This window comes from Podarcis erhardii (genome assembly GCF_964252035.2).
Source record: "Podarcis erhardii genome assembly, chromosome: 5".
Classification (NCBI taxonomy): Eukaryota; Metazoa; Chordata; class Lepidosauria; order Squamata; family Lacertidae; genus Podarcis; species Podarcis erhardii.
The window spans coordinates 30,068,301-30,090,945 of NC_138509.1; the positions used below are offsets into that span (position 1 = coordinate 30,068,301).

Genomic DNA, 22,645 nt, shown 5'->3' on the forward strand with positions numbered 1-22,645 from the left:
GAGGAATATTTCCCTCTGCTCTCACGCTGGCATCTTCTGAGTAGGAAGCACACAGGAAACTGCCAGGCAGAAGCAGGGAGTTTAGAAGCTATTGTAGCAAATGGAGCAAGCATTTTGCATATGTTTGTGTCCCTTATAAATCACCAAACATCCCCTCCCCCCAACTTTGCAGCTTGCAGCCAGGGTGGTCAAGTTGTGGGCCATTTTGGCTCCGCGCTAGTAAATAGGATTGGACAGTTGATGTGCTTAAGAGTTCTGCATTCCAGTTTTTTTACACAAATTGTTTCCAGCAGAGACCTATACTATTGATACAATATAGTCCGCCTGCCATCATCCATCATGTGTGTGCGTGCTTAGACGCAGGGTGGGGGGAAGAGAGAAAGGATCTCTTTAGCTCCTTCTTTTATTGTAACTTTCCTTTGAATCGGTCACGCCTGAAGAGGAGTCACGCCGACAACATATTTGAACAACTGGCTCTTTTGAAAGACTACAACATATTTGAGCAAATAGCTGTCGTTTATCCAAGCACTCTCCTTCTCACTCACGTAGGGTGTGCTTGTTCTGTGCTTGTTTGCTGCACATACTCTCCTATGCTAGAATGAATCTACATGGACTAATAATGCCAGTTAATCCCAGTGCAGAAATGCACCTGCTGACGGCACAGCAGTGGGAGTGAATAGTAGCAGCGGGTGTGGTTCACAATTGTACTCAACAAGCTACATATCCTTCTTTAGTGAGCCCCACATCTTTGTCTAGGATACACAAGGCTAACTGCGCCAAGTCAGTTGTCTCTGGCCCAGTCTTGTCTACTCTGACTTCCAATAGCTTGCCAGAGTGTCTGGAAACTCCTAGCTTTCCTGTCTATGATCACTTAACTGGAGATGCCACAAATTAAACATAGGGCACCTTATCTGCACAAAGAATGTGCTCTACCGCTACTGGAGTGGTATTCTTCACATCCAAGATTCTGTTAGCTTATGTCTTTATTGTTTCTCTGTACCAATCCAATTGCCCATGCTCCTTGTGCCAACTTGTCCTTTGCTGTGTTTCTTTTCAGGGTCCTTCAGGAAGACCTGGGCTTCCGGTAAATATTTCCCCCCCTTTTTGTGTTTCTCCTCCTCTCTTCTTCCTTTCTTGCCAGCTGCCTAAAGTCTGTGAATACTGGGGAGGAGATAGCTGGCTACCCATTGCAAAAGAACGTATTGTCAGACAATAGGTGTAGACGATATAGTACCCTTTAGATGGTTTTGGACTCACATCAGCTTTATCCTCAGCCAGCATGGCTACTGCTCAGTCCAGTAACATCTGAAGGGTGCCATGTTCACCTCTTCTGCTGTAATGACCGCTCCCCACTTAAAACGGGGGGCGCCTTTTGCGTGGACGCGTGCAGCCCTGGATCTGGAGTGGCCCCATCAGCATAGGCTTTGCCTTCCCTCAGGTGGGATACCTGGAGGTCCCCGCCTACCCCAGTGAGTTGTCCAATCCCACCTGGGGGAAGAGTTGCCAGGGAAACCAGGCCAGGTAAGGGGAGGAATTACCTGCCCACACAATAGAGGGTGGATCTTAATTGGTAATCCTCACTTGGCTCCAGAGCTTCTCCCACCCTACCCACCCTCAGTTAATGTCTTCTTTTGCAGGTTAACTTTTCTTCATAGGTTTTGCAGGTTAACCTGTCTCCACAGGTATGCGGGCGCTGCTACGATAAGGTCGCTGTTAAAGGGCCGGAAAGGAATTTCCCTGCATTGGCAGGTTTCGCCTTTCCCGTAGCAAAACGTCACAACTTTGGCGGTATCGGGCCTTGGGCGGAATCCTTTAGTCCATCTTCCTCTTTGCGGCGGCGGTACCAGGGTTCCCCGTTAACGGGGTTTTTGAAGGGAGGCTTTGGCCGTACGCCGAAAGGTCGTCATTGCTCTCCCCTGCGGCGGCGTAACGGGGGCGGCTATCTCTGCTTGAACATATGTTCTCCAGAGCCGGCCCATCCCCTCCCCCCCCCACACTGGATAACCCTGATGCTCCCTAGGTCCCCGGCTGGGGACTAGCGAGGGAGAACGCCCAATGCCTGAGCCAAGGTGTACCCACATTTGAAATTTAATAAAGTTGTGGCCAATTTAAGCCCATAGCACGTTGTCTAGAGTCGTTATTCCACATGACGGGGGGGACCACTCGGGATCTGGGGACTCCGCCTGTCCACGCAAAGAGAACTGGATTTCAGTGGGACATGCAGACTGACCCAATGTCAGGACAAAGGTTCTAAGTATAGAATTTCCCAAGTCTTTCTTGTAATGGAGAGCACACATTTCCTTTAAGAAGTTCTTTTGATTTCAGATGAGCTCATAGCACTTAGGGTATTTCCTTCCCACATTGCAGTTTTCATTCTTGGAGTTGCTTCTGCAAGCCACTCCTGCAGAAACATACAAAGGATCTATATCTTGGTCTACTTACAAGTCATATAATAAAGCTCTCAGGAGTTTTCAGATTCTTGGCATACCCAGCATTGACTTGTGAGTAGGCAGAAATGTAAATCTGTCCTATATTATTTAATCGTGGAAAGGATTTGCAGGTTCAGTTGAACAAATACCATTGTGTGAAGAATGTGTTCTTAGTGATGCAGAAATAGAGAGCTGACCTGTTTGGCCCATGTGCAATGGAAGCTCCAGTTCATTAGATTTTTTTGGTGTTGTGGGTTGATTTCCTTCAGGAATTTGTGGCACAACATTCCTTGAGCAAAAAACCATGCATTTTATGGCTTGGGTTTAGCACAAACCAAGCATCAGGAAAATATAATGACAGAGAAGACACATCCTTCCAGCCCACATTCAGACACTGGCATTTTGGGAAGCTGCCAGTCACATTTATAGCACAGTTAAGAATATAAAAGTTGCCTCATATTGGACACCCCATTGTCTATGTCAGGGGTACCCAACACAGTGCCCTTCATATGTTGCTGAACTGTAGTTTCCACCACCTCTGACCATTGGCCCTGTTGGCTGGGGCTGATAGGGATTGTAATCCAAGGACAGTTGGCTGGCTACCCCTGGTCAATGTAGTCTAGTGCTGTGATTGGAAGCATGTTGATTGTGACCCTGATTTTAGAAGCTTGGAGGAGCTTCCCCACTTCTGCTACCTAAGATCTCTTGATCTGGTTGATATAACTTTCATTGCCACCATTGATTTCACTTCCTGGAAGTAGTAGTGGCTGATAAGGGGGTATGGAAAACAATACCACTAAGCAGCTGTCAAATGGGAGGGGAACATCTGGGGCTTACCAACCAACATCTGTGGGAGTAGCCTGGGCAAGAGATACTCATGAAGGCATGTGCTGGTAATTTTGGGCCAATTGTGTAATTAGTCTGTAATATCCACATGGGTATGGTGAACTAGCCAGTCACCAAAATAGCTGCACAGTGCTACATGTGAGGCACTATTGTTTTGGCTGCTTCCACCAGGTCATGGATCACAGGCACCCCTCTCTCATAACCAACATTGGCGGTCACTTGACCACTTTCTGCCCCTCTGTAACTAGCTGTCACTGGTGGAATGGAAGGTGTACCTAGCTTACCTTGGGTGGTTTTGCATTTGCCTAGCTGGGATAGGATCTATTATCAGAATCCATTCCATTATCCTTCTACGTTTGCTAGGTAGGAACATGGCTAGTTCATTAAATCTCTTCTTAATGGACACATCCCCCATTCCAATCAACATGCTTGTAGTTCCTCTCAAACAGCAAAAGATGTAAATATTCTTTTCCCACCTTGTTGACAGCTTGCATTCTTCTTTCCCCTCTAAGCTTGTTTATATGAATAGTCTTATTATCGGAGATTAAAAACAAAACCAGCATGGTGCCGGTCACTTTTTATGGGATTTGTAAACATATACCTAATGCTAATCCACATGGAAATCAGGTATTAGTGATAGTCTGTGGACATGATGGGTCACAAAAAATATGCCAGAGGGACTTCATACTGGAGGACTGACATTTTCCCCTCTAATCTAATCTAATGATAAGTTACTGACTTCAGAATCTAGTTCACTCAGGGGAAAGCGAAAGAGCCTATCTATATGAACAATTATAACCACAATAAATGTACCACTGTTTTTCACTGTAAGTATGGGAATATGATATTGGAAGTCAGTTCTCTTTTTTATTAAAGGGACATTTCTCAGGGCAGAAGTCAGTTTTAGCTCCAAGATGGGGTTGGTGCCAAAACCCATAGTCTCTTGTTGAGTTTTCTCCCCAAAAGTTTTAGAAATGCCATCCCATCAGATGTCAAGGAGAAAAAGGACTATACACCTTTTAGAGGACATCTGAAGGTAGCCCTGTATCAGGAAGTTTTTAATGTTTGACATTTTATTATGTTTTTCTAAGTGCTGTAAGCTTCCCAGAGTGACTGAGGAAACCCAGCCAGATGGGTGGGGTATATATAATAAAATTATTATTATTATTAATGTACAAAGACACCCATGATAGTCATCTACCCTGGCCTGCCAACAACACAGCCTACACCACAGTCAAGGGCTGGGGAAATGTATAACATGATGATGTCTTGATTCTGCTCAATATGCCTAAACATAACAGGGACGAGTGGGAGAACTTGAAGCCGGTGTATCATTTTTGTTGGCAGCTCAGTCTGAAAAGCATAACATTTAGTTCTGTTCTTGCTTGCTGTTTTGTCAGTGTGTATAAATATCTGAGCTCAAGATATATGACTGGGCATCCATCAATTGCAAAGCATGCCTTCGCACATTAAAAAACAAAAACCTTGTTATATACATGGACATGATAATGGAAAAACATCTGGGAAAACTGAGCGGTTTATCAAGGCACGTACAAATTAGTAGTGTGTGCATGTCTTGTATTCAGGTATCTATACCTCAATTCAAAATGTCAAGTAAGAAGCTCTCCTACTTTTTATTACTTGATTTCAATTTGAATTAACCCAAAAGGTTTAGCTTTGATAGTTAGGGAGCTTTAGGATTAATTTTCTGAAATTTGGGAGTAAAATGTGTTCAGCTTCAGAAATCAGTTTGGAAAGTTCTTCTCTAGAAAGACCATACAAGGGTCAGACTTGAAGGTAGTTCAGATCTTAGATATGACACCTTTGGATAAAATATCCCTCAAGTGTGACTTTCAAATGCAAAGAAATAAAAATAAGGGACCTAAACACACATTGTGGAATCTTAGGGGATAATAACATCAAGATAGGCCCTTGTTTTTCATGCGGTTGTATAGTGTGTTGGCTGCTTTGGTGATGAAAACCTTAGAAACACATGGTAGGCAGGCAGCCAGGCAAACCATGCTGACTTATTAAGCTATGAAGGTTGTGCCAATGCACTGTGAGGGGTATAAACATTACTCATGAGTGAGTGTGTTTCTTGGCATTACATGATAGGCACCCTGCTCTCTTAAGCATCAGTAATTTATTCTGAACATCATAGGCAGGGATGTGTGTGTGGTGCAATTAAAGAGGAATCTGGAAGGCAGTATTGGGTTCAGAATTCAACTTCTTGATAAGATCAGCTTTATTTCATTGTCTAAAAGCATGTTGCTAGCCTTTAGGGTTCCAAAGATATATATGAATGTTTTTGCACAGAGAGGGCAATGCACATTGTTCAAAATAGAGAGTCCATTACCAGACATAAGACTCATAAATGCTAGAATATACGTTGTGACTCTCGTATACATCCTTACCTAGGAGTAATTTCAAATGAACTTAGTGGGACTTAATTCTAAGTAGACATGCATCCACTATGAGGTTGCAATCCTGCCCATTAGCTGGGAGTAAGCCCCAGTGATTTCTTAGTAGACATAGTTAGGACTGCAGGCAGGAAGATCTGAAAGTGCAACTTTTTTTCCAGCTTACAACATGCACATTTAAAGCAAGTAATTTCTATGCCTCTTAGTCTGTGGCAGGCCTTGGGGTGTCAAATTTCAGCAGACCCTGTGTGACACCAAAATTTGAAAAAGTGTAGAACTGATTTTCTCAAATTAACTGATACAAGGGTTCTTTAGCTTTGATTCAAGGGCTTCTGGTGCATTTTTCAGGGGCATGTTGATGCCACACTGTTAATAAAAAAGGAAAATGCTAAAGAGCTATAGATTCCTGTTAGTAGTTCTACCTCAGGCTGAAGAGGCAAGCCACAGAGAAGCTGCTTATTTCTTTGACAGTGCAAGTTTTTTTTTTAAAAAAGACCCTTCTGCTAATGTGTGATTCTCCATCACACAAATAGCAATGAAAGCAAAGAACAGCAGGTGATTAATAATCATAAGCCTTTCAAATACCTTCCCCACATGGTGACATAATAATGATTCACAACAAACAAGCAAGGGATCCAAAATAAAACACAATTTAATAACCAATGGGCTACCACTTACAGTGGTACCTCAGGTTACATACGCTAGAGGTTACATACGCTTCAGGTTACAGACTCCACTAACCCAGAAATAGTACCTCGGGTTAAGAACTTTGCTTCAGAATGAGAACAGAAATCATGCAGCAGCGGCGCAGCAGCAGCAGGAGGCCCCATTAGCTGAAGTGGTACCTCAGGTTAAGAACAGTTTCAGGTTAAGAACAGGCCTCCAGAACGAATTAAGTTCTTAACCTGAGGTACCACTGTATTATACTAATGGATTAGGAAATATACTGCTAAACAGAATATGTCATTAGACTACGAGAAGGCTCATTTTCTACTTTCCTTGGTTTCCCATAGGCATCTAGTTGGCCACTGTGATAACAGGATGCTGGACTAGTTGGGGCTTTGGCCTGATCCAGCAGGCTCTTCTTATGTTTTGTTCTTATGTTCTCAACAACTTTGATGTGTTATGCAATATTGCAAATTTGTGAAACTATAAAATGTTTCTATATAATGACACCATGTATGTTTCTTTATCAATTTTCTGCACAGCTATACTTACGTACTTATAGACATATTTAAAAAATATTTAGACATACACCTATACGCACACAAGACCATGCAAGCAGATTTATACCGTTGCATTGAAGATGCTCCAACCACATAGTTTCCACTTCAGATTCCATAAAATACGCAAACTTCTGTATTTTCAACCTAACACACAAACATCTAAACCAATTACATAAATTGTAAATTAACCAATGCAGCTGCTTGAAACACCAAGTAAAAGCTCATTTGTGTCACTTTATAGCACCACATATGGCCAGTTTCCAACTGCCCTCTGATTTTGCATTAATTGTTAGGGAGACAAAGGCGCCATGGGGATCCGTGGACTACCGGTGAGTCTTAAACCTCTTGCAATTACCTGACACACCTGCTTCTAAACCCTTTGCTATCCATGGCCCCTTTGTGGGGGAGGCGTGATATATTCATTATCTCAGGGTAATAATGACTCTGGGTCCATTTCTAGTTTGGCTGTGCAAAAGGCAAAGCATGAAGCAGCTACTATTAAAAAAATAAATAACTGATTTGATTGCTGAGAGCTTCATAGCAAGAGGCAGAGGAAATCTCAATGACTAGATGCTTCTGTTGCATAAAACTGCAGGGATCTTTAATTAACTGAGGAAGAGAACTTACATGGAAACTCAATGAGCATAAATTAATGGTGGGATGTGAAAAAGAAACTGATCTGTTTGGAGGATTGCCTGTACTATAGGCCCTATAGCACCAGGTTTTCAGCTGAAACAGGAGTAATGGGTGTGTGTGGCAGGGAAGGATTGCTTCTAAAACAGATTACTTTCTTACAGCTTTCCCAGAGTTGGAAAAGGGTGTAAATAACTGCAAAGATTAAACAGTTATACATTTTTGGCCTAAGGATGAGCATTGTTCTCTTGGGACAACATAGCAATGTCAACACCATAAAGGTGGAACATGTTTCAATTTAATGCTAACCACTGCTAAATGTTCTCTTGTCACATCACCTCCCAAAGAAGTGTCTGCAACCTGTAATTTAAAGATTGGGGGAGTACACTCTGCTGCTTTCCTGTAGTTAAGAAACAACACTGCAAGAATATATTCCCACACTCACTGACCAAAGAAGTGTTGTCCTCTATAATGCATACAAGTGCATGTCAGTCTGTGTGCATTTCCAGTAACATGCATAAAAACTAATAATTCCAAAGGCATTATTCCATGCACCTGGATGTGTTGTAGATGTGAGAAAATATTTTTGTTTGACATACCTCAAACTTGAATCTCAAATATTGACAGAATGAAACTTTTTCCAATGTACAAAAAAAGGCATAGAATAAATGCAACAATTGGCACCCTCATTCCTGGTTCAGTCAAGATACACTCAAGCTTCTGCCTATGGTCTGCCTCATAGGTTGATTCCAAATGATCTATGTTGTAATACATCAAATGCACGCCAATTAGAAGTCAAAACATGAACATTTCAAGTAAATAACCAAATGATAAAGACCAGAGCATTTGAAAATGTACTCTACAAAGGCCACCAAGACCAGGAACTTCTCAAATCAGCAAGTTAATTAGCAAACATAAATAGAATGATCAAAAACTTCACTCCATCACCTGTGATGTTGCCCCAAATGATGGGACATCTGACATCCAAGTAGTCATGCAAGACTTGATTGTATTTTTGAGGAAACACAGCACAACACTTCTGGAAAGAGTGTTGATAGGTGAAAATTTCTAGTGGGTGTTGGTCATATAATCTTGCATGCAGCTATATTTCATGGTGGCTAAAGCTGCACAATATTGGAAGTATTGTTTAGTTCTGGGTATCAGTTGTTGTTTTTAAAAGTCTTGAGAAATGGGAGAAAATTTACAGAATAGCTACATGAATTACAAAAGGTCTAGAAGATCAAGTCATATGAAGACAGACTGAGAGACCTGTGCATGTTTAGCCTCCACTAGAGAAATGCACTGACAGATTTCAAATATCTGAAAGTCGTTATTAGAAAGAAGATGTCAAACCAAGTGAGAATTTCCACATTCTTCACAAGAAATGCAAGAAACAACAAGTTTAAAATGGAGGGCAGTGAATTTAAATAGAATGTTAGGGGAAATGTGTTAAGTAAAAGAGCAAATTGACAATACGATAAATCCATGAAGGCTGCAGTGTCTTTTATGGAATGTTAAGTATACCATTGTAGAAGTAGCTTTCTTGTTTTCAGTTTATGAAGTCTGTGTCTTCTGGATTTTATTTTATCTTATTGTACACCACTTCAGCAGCTTTTGGCTATGAGTTGACTTCTGAGTCTGCAAAACAAATACATATATCCTTGGGAATATCAAGGAAAAACTGTTGAGAATGGTGTTGGCATTCAGGTTCTTTTTTAACATACCATCAACTGAAGAGTAGTCTGCAGTTCAGCTCTAGTATTCAGGTTAATATTTTGTTTATAATTGGTCAAATGCTCGTGCTTCAGTAGTGTGTTGGGTGGTAACAACAGATTACCTTGCCAAAGGGATGCTTTTATTCTGGTTATTGTGGCATTGGCTAGGATGGGGGTGAACTTGCATTAAGTGACGCCATCAGAACTGATCTTCCAAACAGTAAATCTTTCTTGATTGCGGTGGGTCTAAGGAACCTTGCCAAATCTCTTGCTCCTTCCCCATTGCTGACTTTTGAGCTTAAATCTAGCCCAGCCTAGCTAACTATGAGCTTACTGCTAACGCATACCATTTGTTTTGCCATTCTTGAACTTAAGCTGGGTTCCTAGCTTCAGCTGCAGCAGCTCCTGCCGCCTTCTTAGGCTTCTTTAGGGTCTTTGGACAAAGAGTTAATCATGATGCAAAACAGTCCCTGTTCCGTACCACTTCAGACTGCAGATGAGCAATTGCATGGCTGAATGTGCCCTCTGTCCCACATGTATAAAATTCCTAAACATAAAAAGTAGCATCTTATTGATAAGACCGGGCTGGAACACATCTCCCAGGCATACTAGTTTTCTACGTATGTAGATTTTAAAAAAGAGAAATATATACATTCTTTCATGAGAACCCTTATGGTACGTTTCAGGAACAGTTTTTCACCATATGATGCACTCCCCTATCCAGAGACGGGGATTCTTAAAAGTGGTTTAAATGGGAGGGAGTCTGAAGCAAATGTTGCCATCCACTGTGCTTGTGCGTGAGCATTAAACAAAGCATGTTTCAATGTTTGTCACATGGGGATTTTTGTGTGTGTGCTTCTGTGTGTGCATCTATGTTGTTTGGGGGCTTAGTGTGCCTTAACACTGACTCCTGTGTTTGTGTCTCTCTTTCTCTCTTCCTTCACCCTCTTGCATGTGGCTGCGACTGGTGTAAATGGTGGCCCAGGGACTAAAGGGGCAACCTGGAGAGAAGGTGAGTCAGCTCTTTCCAGCTCATCACTTCATTACCGTGTCCTAAAAAAACCCTATGTCCCCTGGAAACACCTCCCTAACCAAGGTATTTTGCCCTGACAACAAGTTTGCCATGTGGTTGGTTGGAAATTAGTCCACGTTATCCCTCGCTAACTTCCACCCCTGCTCTTCCTGGACTAGAAGAAAGGAAGAAATCCCATCCTCTACGTGAGCCAAAGGCCCAGTTTAGAAGTACAAACTTTACAGAAATTAATATATGCAAATAAGAAATAGCAGGGCGGGGTTTTTCCCCTGGCACTCTGTGGAAAGAGCCCACACATGTTCCAAGACAGCAGGGGAAAAAATTGTTTACTATAATTTATACTAACATTGTGAAGGCTGGCTAGGCAAGCTCAACATTTGCAGCTGGACCTTTCTGGTATTTTCTGGAACCATTTTCTGTTTTGTTGCTGACAGCTGTGATTGGTGCGTTCAGGAAAGATACACGTGGAAATGTGGTTAACTGCACCAGCTGTGTCCTAGGCGGCCAGATGCGTTGTGTTGGGCCAGGTCCACCATTTCCTGATTGCAGCCTTCTATTATCTAAAGGGAAAGCCTCATAAAAAATAATTGAGGAAAGCAGGTGCGAGGGGACCCTCAAACGTTTACTTTAATCTGTGGTGCTGTTTTCGTTTGCTCCTATCCAGAAAAGCATTACATCAGTTCTTTTTATGTTTGGGCAGAGGTAAGTGGTAGCCCAGAACAGATTGCAATGGAAATATCATATTTTTATTTGCTTTGCCCCAGACAGAACTAGGGCTTTTTCAAATGCCAAATGTATGTTGTGTGTGTGCCAGTAAGCAGCACTATCATTTCAGATGTTGCAACACCTCAGAAGAAAAAAAAGGGGGGGAGGATGTTTGCTGCAGATTCTCTGTCCTTCCCAAGGAAGTACCACAAAAAAGTTGACTGTTTAGAAATCCTGTCAGCCTGACATGAAGAAGAAAAGATACTGCACGATATATTCTGGAGCAGAAGAGCAAAGCAGCTTACAGACATAGGCCTTGGTTTCCTTTAGGTCATCCAAGACAATTAGTATAAAAACCTTCATCAGGTTTGACATTAAATATTTGGGCATGTTTAGGTAAAACAAGTGGAACCTGAAGCATAATGTTGTAGTGTACCCTCACCTGCTAACAGAAGTAATGCTGCTTAGGGTTCTTTCCAGCACTCCAGCCCTCCTCTAGCATATTGGAAGTTGTCAGGGACTCAAGCAGGCCAGTTCTTTGTCCTCTCCTCCCCACCCACTCTCCATTTTCCATTTCCCTTTTCCAACTGGACTCAACATTCTGTGACTCCTGGATGCCACTGAGCATGCTCTGTCCTCATTGGGCCGTTGTTTTGCATACCTCAGGATTCATCCAAGCATGCTCTCTTGTTTCTCAGAAGTCCTGTTTTGGCTATAATCCTCTTGGCACTCCACCACCTGAGCTTATTATTAGAGGGAACCCACCACTCCAAGCTGCTGGTGTGACACTTGTCCCTTTTTATCTGTCTAAGTATTCAGCTCTTCTTATGTCCTATTCCTCTTATCCACTAGTGGAATATTCCTCTTGTCCACTAGTGCAGTGAATGGCTGGCTGTCCATAATTTGCCAAATTAAGATGTGGGAACTCTATATGGGCTGCATATCCTTTCCATCCTATGTGATTATAGAGACCCTTTACTTATGGGTACATAGGTTCTTTGCACTACAGTCACTTCAAAACCCCCATCATTTGTTCATTCCCTGTTATTAAATAAGCAGCAAAAATGCAACAATTCACATTCCCCTGAGCCTTTAAGGTGTTGAGGACAGAGAGGTTTAGAGGGGAGAGAATTGGAGATTTATAGTGCTTTTGTAATTCATTTACAAATTGTACATTTGTAAACTAAGCAGACATCCCAGGGACACTGGAATAAGCGTACAGTCAATCCCAGATTCATAGCACCATCAGTGCTGTGGAATCTTCAACAGCATCCTTGTCTCCAGAAATTTTGTTACTATCTAGGTCTCCCACTTAAACAAAAACCAAACTGATTTTCCATCCCCAATGACATAGACAGTTGTGAATCATATTCCAAATATTTAGAACAGCACTTCGTAGAACTTTGCCAAAAACAAAAAAACCCAACCAGCTTATTTTTGACCTTCACTGAGGGAAATAAAGACAGTATGAAGCCATTCTGAAAGAATATGGGATGAGAAAGAAATTCTCTCAACATTTTGAGGTGGGGCTACTGCTTACCTGTCTTGACCTTACAAGGTGGCTAAAGGGATTTTGTGGGGGTAGCTCTAACTTCCCAAATAAGGTCGGTGCTCCACACAGTGGCATGATGCTCCCATGGTGTTCCAGGAAGTGTGTGGATGGTATGAAGCTGGGGAGAGAGCCTTGTCCCATTGTGTGCAGTGCGAGGTTTTTTTAAAAAAAGTTGAAGCAAGAAAAAAAAAACCATGGCAACCCCAAATAGTTAAGGAAGGTAAACATAAGTAGCACCTCCTCTACCCAAAATGTTGGAAAATAGAAGTTAGCGGTCACTAGGGATGAAGGGTGGAAATTTGTTTCAGTTTGCATTTGAAAGCAAGCCTACTTAATTCACACTTCCTTGTGAACTTGAGAACCTAAACGCATCCATCCTTCAAAATTAACACTTCTCTAAATTTTGTGGTGCAGTTCTCTAGCCAAGTTAGGTGTACATAGAAGTGTAAAAGGTAAAGGGACCCCTGACCATTAGGTCCAGTCGTGACCGACTCTGGGGTTGCTGCGCTCATCTCGCTTTATTGGCCGAGGGAGCCAGCGTACAGCTCCCAGGTCATGTGGCCACCATGACTAAGCTGCTTCTGGCGAACCAGAGCAGCGCATGGAAACGCCGTTTACCTTCCTGCCAGAGCGGTACCTATTTATCTACTACCACTTTGACGTGCTTTCGAACTGCTAGGTTGGCAGGAGCAGGGACTGAGCAACGGGAGCTCACCCCATCATGGGGATAAAGATAGTGATAACTAGAAGTGAGACAACTCTGGCAGAATCTCTACATAGTGAGATTATACTTATGCTTTGATCTGATTTCAGAATAGGTTCAAAATGGCTCCCCGTCTTGTTTGGAAAAGGCCAAGGGACCTGCTGTTTTAACTGGAAGAAACCTGCTTTTGATCATTTTTTTTCATTTTTTTTCTCAAGAGTGTGCAGATGTATTGTTCCTTTTAATCTCTTTTGTAAACTTTCCTTTTTCCTCCTCATTATTTCCTTGGCCATGCTTTCCTTTCAGCCCTCAGTTGTTGTTCATTTGAATCTTTAACTTTAAATATTCGCTTTGGCTTTGTCACTTACATTCGTGTATTTTTCTCCCACTCTCAAATACTTCCCTTCCTTCTTTTTCTTCAACAGCCAACTCTAAGCCATTTCCCAGTCTTGTTTTGGTTTTGATTTTCACATCCATGTTCTCCCTCTCCTCCTCCTCCCATCCCTTGCAGGGAGCCCCAGGAGAAGCCGGCATATCCATCATCGGTCCCCGTGGCCCACCAGTAAGTTGCCTTCTCTGTTTTTTTTTCTTCTACTTTAATTTTTAAAGGGTATGGATGAGTTGCCCAAAAAATACAGGGAGTGGGAAAATGCCACTAGTCAGCTCAAAGGGCCTGTAACACTAAATGATGTGGTTTACATCCCTGGCCAGATTTGTTTTTATATTGAAATTACAGACTATATATATTGGTTAGAAAGTACATCAGTCTCAGCACAAAAGCTCAAACTGGCCGTACCAGTGGTTTCCCCTCCTGTGTTTAAAAGTAATGGAAATATTTTCTGGTCTAAAGGGAAAAGCCAGTAACAGAAAGCATATTACACACCCTTGTATTTTTAGCAAAAAAATAAAAACAGTATTGCCTTCAGATAATACCAGCTGGTCACTGATTTCTGGTGCAATGTGCTAGAAAGAAATTTGACGTCATTTCCCAGAAAATGTGTGGTGACCCAGATCCCCCTCTCTTCTTCACCAACCTAAGGTGAACCATATTGGTAGTATTCAACACTGTAAGAAATGAATTGGTGGTGCTTCAAGATTTTATTTATGGTAAACTTCTAAGAGGTTTTGTTGGGTTTCTTCTCAGGCAAAACATCTGTGGAATTCAGAGAGGTGTGGAAAGTTTGTTGATAAGACGAGCAGAATTTCTCAGGGAGGTCTTGCCACAAAACTACTGGCCACTTTAGTGAAAACAGAATGGGATGTCTTGTTAGTTGACTACAAGAGAGAGAGAGGCAGGCACTGGTAGAGGTTGCCAGGCCTAACCGCTGTCACTTTCAGTTAAATAATGTCAGCTAGGGTGGAAGAGATTTGTGACTGAGGCCTTGAAGAGTCACTGTCAATCAGATTAGGCAATCCTGTCTCAGTACAAGGCAGCTTCATGTATTTTGTCTAAAAGTTAGTATCTTTGGGAGATTGCATTATTTATGCTTGGGCTTGCAGATGCAGGTAAAACCAGGGGACAAACTGGGGGGTGGGGGGGAGGAGGATCGCTGAGGTGCTTATTTGTTTTATGTTGCATTTTTATGTGTTTCAGCCCATTTTATTTTCTGACAGAAAACATAAAGTCGCGACGTTTCTCTCTTTTTACTGCCTACTAGTCTATAGTGTTCATATGTTGCCATAATACTCAGTAGCCACAATCTAGCACAGAGTTAGGTATGTTCAGGCTACTAAAACCAATGGTTTAAGTGCATTTATCTCTGTGTTGGACTGTGACCTGTGATTTTTCTCCATTGCATAACTAAGCTGAAAACTGCTCCACACGCTAACAGAATGTTATATGCCCTTTTCACATTGCCGCTCTGGATACAAACATTACACGGAAGAGGAAGCAGGATTGCACTTCATGACCCCACCTCTGAGCCTCAAAGTGTGTCCCACAGCAGAATACAGATTCCACATTCAGAACATAAAGTGTTCAGCATGTGTGCACATAGTCCATATGCAAGGCCAGGGAAACGTATGAAAGGCAGGGCCAGGGCTAGTGAGCATGAATCTCCTCCTCATGTTGACTTTATACAGAATGGCTGTGACTCGGCTTTTTATGACTCAACAGTGTTCTTCTGCAAACAGTAATGAATATCATAAGCACAATGTGTGAAAGGGGATGGATTCTTTCCCTCAGTTTTGCATTAATGAGCAGCCCACATTGTGCTGCAGCTTTGGCCGGAGAAGGCAAATTACAACTTTGAATTATGAGTGATGGTGCAACCTGCATCTGTATAATTATAGAGTAGGTTCAGTACTGATTCATCCTGTCCCTTAGTATACTTTCTTTTGGGAGTAAAATAATTTTGCTGCCAGGATTTGCATTTCAAAGATAAGAGAGGCAAGAAAGAAAAATGCAGACAGAGCTGAAAGTTTTAAGAAGGCTAAAGTGATATAAAAGAGGCAATTGCACAGCAGAACGTTGTCTTTGTGCATGATGAATCTAGCAATTTCAGCTTCTAACCAGGAAATGAAATCATACTGTCCGCAACACCCTCTCACTGATAACTTGGCAATTTGCCCACAAGACTCCTGCAAGCTGCCTTTTCCAACCCATCTTTGAGGGCCAGTTTTACAAAAATGAAAAGGCATGTTGATTTTGCCTTGAGACTCCTCACTGGAGAGCATTTACCTAAACTTTATTAGAGTGAAACTACTTGAGAGGAAATAATTTCAGGACTGTGGCTTTAATAAGGCACGTATTATGCTTGAAGTGAATTGTTGCCTGCCATAATCATCAGTACAGGGGAAAATGCTTTTTCTCCATCTCCTTCTCCAAATCAATTGCAAAGATGATTTAGTTTTATGGTGACCTGGTGATAAGCGCTAAGGAGCACCTTGATAGCAAAAGAAACGCAGGAGTACTCTGGAATAACAGCATGCTTTAGACAGATGTGAGATGACAAATAGTTTCCAGACTGTCTTTTGGAGGCGAGATGATGTGAGCAGTTGCACATCCAGAGCTTTTCAGCTGCTTAACATTACTTGGGTTTGCTGGCTTGAGCAAAGCATCGTGCTGAGCATGGCAGAAACAGACGCGTTCCACGACTTGGCAGTTCCCAGAGTTCTATTCTTGAGAACTTGATACAAACAACATTTGAGGAAGAGAAAGCTCCATGCTTCTTGGAATCTCTAGTGCTTGAACTTTTGCTCTGGCTTTTTATTGTCTCCAGCCTAAAGAGTCGAAAGGAGCAGCATAGCAGTTTACAAGGAAGGTATCAGAGGCCAAGTTGCACCCTTTCCGGCTTTCCTCTAACTATTCTTTGCTCAGCCCTTTCTTGTCCATCAACATTCAGAGACAATCTACATGCAGAGATTTATTAGTGAGATCCTCTCCTTTCTTGTTGTTTCGGAAAGCTACGGAGTGGACAGGCCATGGAATTTATAGCAGATCATCTCCCCTTGGTCATTAGCCAGTGGCTCCAGGTGGTTTTATATATTCTGCCAAAGCCAATATGACCAAATGCAACATCACAAAGCTTAATAATTTTTAAGCAAGTCTACTCCAGTCACACCAGCATTTTTAAAAAGCGCTGTTTGGAGCAATTTAAGGCACTTTATAGCCACAGTAATTCTCCAAGGAATTTCTAAGACGATTTTGGTCTTCATTCTCTGGCTTGTGAAAGCCCTTTTGTAATATGAAAGCGGGGTGTATGTCAAAAAGCAATGGTTTTCAAAGCATGCACTTGGTAATTCTAGGGTTCCATGGAAGCTTATTAAAGATTCTTCGATGAAACATTCAGTAAGGGCAGGCAAACGTCTCCAAAAAACAGCTTGCCCACTAATACCAGGAATGTTCCCAGGTACAGGGTGGGTGGGTGTATTCTAGGTTTTGTTAAAGTGGGGAAAACAATAGGATCCAGTGAGTGCTGCACATGAACTGAATGACAATTCTACAAAATGCCCTGGAATTAAATAGAAGGATCTGCTAATTTCAGTTCTTTCTGTTTCTCATTTTTTTCATTCTTAACTTCAGTTCTCCATATTTCTGCAGCAATTTGTGAATTGAAAAAATAAAATCCCTGTGAAAATTCTTCAGTATTTTAGTGGGAATTTCTGCCAATAGACACACTTCTGTATGCAGTTTGACTAATGTGCATATTTTACAAGCAGTTTCCCCTAACATAATGCACTTTTGGTTGTTCTCACTACACACACACACACACACACACACACACGCACACACTCTTTCCCCTAATATAATGTATCTTTTGTACACATTGATTGGACTTGCAAAGTTCAGTTAAGTATGAATTTTGAAAGATGACAGTATTTCAATTCTCATCCAGTTTGGAAAGTGTGAAACTGAAGGATTTGCCTATACATGTGAACTGGACTGAATCCCCCCTCCCCCACAATCCTTACTTGGAACGTTCCACTAACGAGCAGAGGTTCCATGGTAGACAAGCAAATGTCTCAAGAGAAAAAGTTTGCAAACAATTGCCTTACAGAGTAACTGTGAAACCCTAGGGCTACTTTTACTTCTAAAATGACTATAATACAGCAGCAGATTTGCTACAGTTTATTGTGTATAATGACCGCTCCCCACTTAAAACGGGGGGCGCCCTTTGCGTGGACGCGTGCAGCCCTGGATCTGGAGTGGCCCCATCAGCATAGGCTTTGCCTTCCCTCAGGTGGGATACCTGGAGGTCCCCGCCTACCCCAGTGAGTTGTCCAATCCCACCTGGGGGAAGCGTTGCCAGGGAAACCAGGCCAGGTAGGGGGAGAGATTACCTGCCCACACAATAGAGGGTGGATCTTAATTGGTAATCCTCACTTGGCTCCAGAGCTTCTCCCACCCTACCCACCCTCAGTTAATGTCTTCTTTTGCAGGTTAACTTTTCTTCATAGGTTTTGCAGGTTAACCTGTCTCCACAGGTATGCGGGCGCTGCTACGATAAGGTCGCTGTTAAAGGGCCGGAAAGGAATTTCCCTGCATTGGCAGGTTTCGCCTTTCCCGTAGCAAAACATCACAACTTTGGCGGTATCAGGCCTTGGGCGGAATCCTTTAGTCCATCTTCCTCTTTGCAGCGGCGATACCAGGGTTCCCCGTTAACGGGGTTTTTGAAGGGAGGCTTTGGCCGTACGCCGAAAGGTCGTCATTGCTCTCCCCTGCGGCGGCGTAACGGGGGCGGCTATCTCTGCTTGAACATATGTTCTCCAGAGCCGGCCCATCCCCCCCCCCACACTGGATAACCCTGATGCTCCCTAGGTCCCCGGCTGGGGACTAGGGAGGGAGAACGCCCAATGCCTGAGCCAAGGTCTACCCACATTTGAAATTTAATAAAGTTGTGGCCAATTTAATCCCATAGCACGTTGTCTAGAGTCGTTATTCCACATGACGGGGGGGACCACTCGGGATCTGGAGACTCCGCCTGTCCACGCAATAGGGTTTCAGACTTTCACTGGCAACAACAAAAAGGCTTCCCCACTTTCTAAATTAGGCTATTAGAAATTAAGCTATTTTTGTACAGGTTATCCTAGTGTATAACCTATGTAGTAAGTAATTATATCTAGCATATGAGCTACTGCTTGCCATCTGGCTCCTCCTGCTGCTACTATTTTGCACCTGGGTTTGGTTGGTAGAGCTTGCAATTCTACTGCAAACACAATTAGATCCTGCAGACCTGGTCTACCTGTGCCTGTCTTAGATTGTGCTAAGTATTAAATGGAAAGAGGTTGATTGAGATTTTCAAATAATATTTATTCAAATTTTCAAAAAAAAAATTACAAAAAGGAACACAGAATACAGAAACACAACATATCCAAAAGAAAAGTAAAATAAAGAGATAAAAAAGCAAAAAACAGCCAAAAAGAAACAAAGAAGAAGAAAAAAAATACAATCAAAAAAACCAACCTTAATATAGTTCCCTTTCTTAACTTATTTCCTTGACCTCCTCACACCTCCCCTCTTTGTATTCTACTTCAAATAGATATTTCAGCAAATCCTTCATCCTTGTCTTTATCCTTATAACTTATCTTAATATACTGTAATTGATTGAGATTTTCAGCACCTTTATCTGGACTCTTCTCAATCTTAAATCTGCTATAAGAGTTTATAATCGTTTCCCCATTTTGTTTTGTTTTGTTCAGCAATTGAGGTAAATGTAAGCAATTGCTTATATAAACAATTCACACACATGAGTAAACTTGTAACTAAGCACTGAATGTTTCTTTGGATCAGATTGTAGAACAATAGCATGTAACTATTCTTTGTCTATTAGACAAAGAAGGGTGTCTCCATTTCCCTGAGTATTAGGAAGTCCCAGGGGAAGTTTTAGAGAGAGAGTTTCCTTGTGGAAGAGAGAAAACTGGAAACTTGCAGTGTTTATAATAGATGTATGTGCTATATAGAGAGTGAGAAGATAGGATGTTATTTTTTATTTGTTCGGTTACATCCGTGTCCTGCCTTCTTAGTGTGGGCTTACAAACTTAGTGATTTACAACATAATGGACCTAAACAATGGTTTAGTGTTTGGTGTGCTGTACATGAATTTGGGCTTACATTTTCCCTCCCCTGTTCCTCCTATGGTTAGTTCAAACAAACCAGGTACAAACCAGGGTTTGTGATATGGCTGATTAACAAACCATAGTTTAAAATTATTAGTTCTAATTAGTTTAAAAGTGAAAGCAGGTGCCTGCAATATCCTCATGGCTATTATTTGGGGGGGGGGGGAGTCTGCAAGCTTGTGCATGTAATGCCAAACCATACTTTAGTGTTGCATGCAAACATGGCCATAAAACCACACCACAATTTTTTTAAAACCCACAAACCCACAATATCAATTAAAACAAAAAAGCAGTAAGCCAGCGCATGAAACAGCTGTTCATGGCACACATACTCGTGCAGTGGCTTGTATAAGCCATTAGAAATCAAGTTCCAGACTATGCACACCCAAAGTATGAACCATTTTGTATTATTGAAGAGTATGCTTATAACAATATGAGCAAGTCCAGTGAAAAAACACTTATATATCATGTACATTACCTTCTCTCTCTCTCTCTCTCTCTATTTTTCAACACATGTGTCAGAAACATTTTAGCCAGTCATGAGTTGTGGCATGTCTCCAAGCACTGATGTTTATCAGAAATTCGAAATCCAATAGATACTTGCAAATTTGTCAGATCAGACAAGTAAAAATAGGCAGCATTGTTTCCAGGCACCCTTAGCAAGTAAACCTTAAAATTAGCTACACAGTAAAATTAGCTACACAAACTAGGTACAGTTGAAATACACGGAACAACCAGAAAGGGACTTCTGGGAACAGACACAGGATGTACACATTTGTTGCTCCATCTTCTGTTGGCATTGCATACCACCCTTGCTTAGGACTGTTCTGGCAACCATATTTGCTTCAACATTTTCCTTATGGGTAAAATGAATGAGGAGATATGAAAGCCAGACAACTGGGCTTGAGTGATCAAGACCACCATCATCTTTGAGGCTCAGTATACATCTCACAGCTGATTGACCACCATTAAATGCCTCATTTTATGGCACTGTGATGCGGTTATATAAAGTATTCCTATAAAGTGATCCCAGGCACTGCAAACTGCACCAAAAGGACTGGTGAGCAAGCTTGAATTTATAACACACATGTAATTGATTCAGAAACTTCAGACAAACTGTCTGGAATTCAAAACGAACCCTTCTGTAATGCTGCTGGGCCTCTTTATTTCCCATCATTCATGTGAAACCAGCCTGAGTGGCTATAGCTGAAGAACAATTGAAGGGAAATTGGAAATTACATAGTCTCTTCCACAGAACTGCTTTCCTTTTAATTTCCTCAACACCGGTTATTTGTGTTATATCCTCCAGCAGTTATAATTGTATCTGTTTGGGAGTAGAATAACAGGTTCCTTGAGATAACCTTGCACAGGTTTCTCTTACCATCTCTCCTTCTAGTAGTGAGCTCAGGTGGTAAGCACTGACAGGACTGGAGCCAAAATGGACCCACCAAGAAGCAAGAAGGATTTGTCAGCCTTCTTATGGGAAGACCAAAGTTTGCAGAAGCTCGACAGTCTTTAAAAGCCAAAGTCAATTCTCAAGAATTTAGTGAGGACTGAGCATGCTCAGCAGTTTGCTTTGTTTGATGGTTTACAATGATGTGGTGGAACCAGCATAGTAAGTATCGAATCCATGTGGTGAGGAGCTTCACATCAGCACTTTGTCACATGGAGCGATCTTCATGTAGTTGGGATTCCAAGTGGCTGGCCATTGTACATCTGCTTATTTCCTTTGGGCCCAAGACCTTATTTGCACATATCATCCTTCCTGGTGTGTTTGCTCCAGGTTCTGCAGTTCTTTCCACACTGATTCGGGAATAGGTTGCCCACATGGTTTGGCCTCATGGTGTGTTTACAGGACACATAAGCAATGTCCAGCCCATAGAAGACCTATCATTTGCATAGCTTATAAATATATCCTCAGTCAAGCTGAACCACATGGATGGAAGTCTTTCTCTGTGCCCAGAACAGTGTGGGAGCAAATGCAGAAGGAACAGAAGCCGCATTAGCAATATGCTTAAAGGTCTAAGACTTGTAATTTTTTTTTTGGGGGGGGGGAATAAAGGTATTGGGGACTACACTTAAAAGAATACTGAAACATTTAAAGATTTGTGGTGGCTGAGCATCAACATAAGCATTTTCTGAGTGGTGGAGAAATGTGCAACTTGAGATTAGAGAGTCCAATATTATTTAGTGACTTGCGGTAGCTTCCAGACACCACAGAAATGGCTTCATTTTGCACTAGTTCTCCGCAGTCAAGAGCTAATCCCTCAGGTCATGTAAAACAAGTGTACATATTTTCATCTGGCAAATGATGGAGAGTAGGAAATCACAAGGCCTGATGGAGTGATTTAGTCACACATGTTGCTGTCTCATCTGTTTCTTCTAATCTCTTTTTCCGCTTCATTCTATTCAGGGACAGCCTGGAACAAGAGGTTTTCCTGGGTTTCCGGTAAGTGGCACTGCTGATGCATACTGGTATGTATGAATGATATATTTCTAAGTGCAGCATCCCTTAAGCTAAATGCCTCTTGACGCATCTGTTCTAAAAATGGATGGCTGGGGATTGTGTCACAGAAAAGACATTGCTATTTCATTCAGTGCTTTGATTTCTTTAAAAATGTATTTATTGTTTTTAAAAAATTGCAAGTAGAGAGATCTCCTATATTTTCCTTACAAACGAGTCATTAAAGCAAAAACTGTAACATAAAACTATAAATATGTGTTGTGATTTGAACTAATTTCTAGATCTGTTGCAATGCTTTTTCAGTCACTAGACTCCCTTGTGTTTTCTGTCCAAAACCTGTCAGGTATTCAGTCTTGTGGGC

General features: G+C 41.8%; 1 protein-coding gene across 46 annotated transcripts in view; it reads left to right on the forward strand.

Moving 5' to 3' along the window:
* The first annotated feature begins 1,063 nt into the window (after positions 1 to 1,063).
* COL13A1 (collagen type XIII alpha 1 chain) overlaps positions 1,064 to 22,645 on the forward strand; it is an 86,491-nt gene continuing 64,909 nt past the window's right edge. For all 46 annotated transcript variants that reach the window (XM_081861849.1, XM_081861848.1, XM_081861852.1 and 43 more), the window contains exons 1-5: positions 1,064 to 1,084; positions 7,215 to 7,250; positions 10,255 to 10,281; positions 13,774 to 13,824; positions 22,234 to 22,269. In XM_081861849.1, the coding sequence (XP_081717975.1) occupies positions 7,230 to 7,250; positions 10,255 to 10,281; positions 13,774 to 13,824; positions 22,234 to 22,269 (135 nt within the window). In that variant the 5' untranslated portion in view covers positions 1,064 to 1,084; positions 7,215 to 7,229. The remainder of the gene's footprint in view (positions 1,085 to 7,214; positions 7,251 to 10,254; positions 10,282 to 13,773; positions 13,825 to 22,233; positions 22,270 to 22,645) is intronic.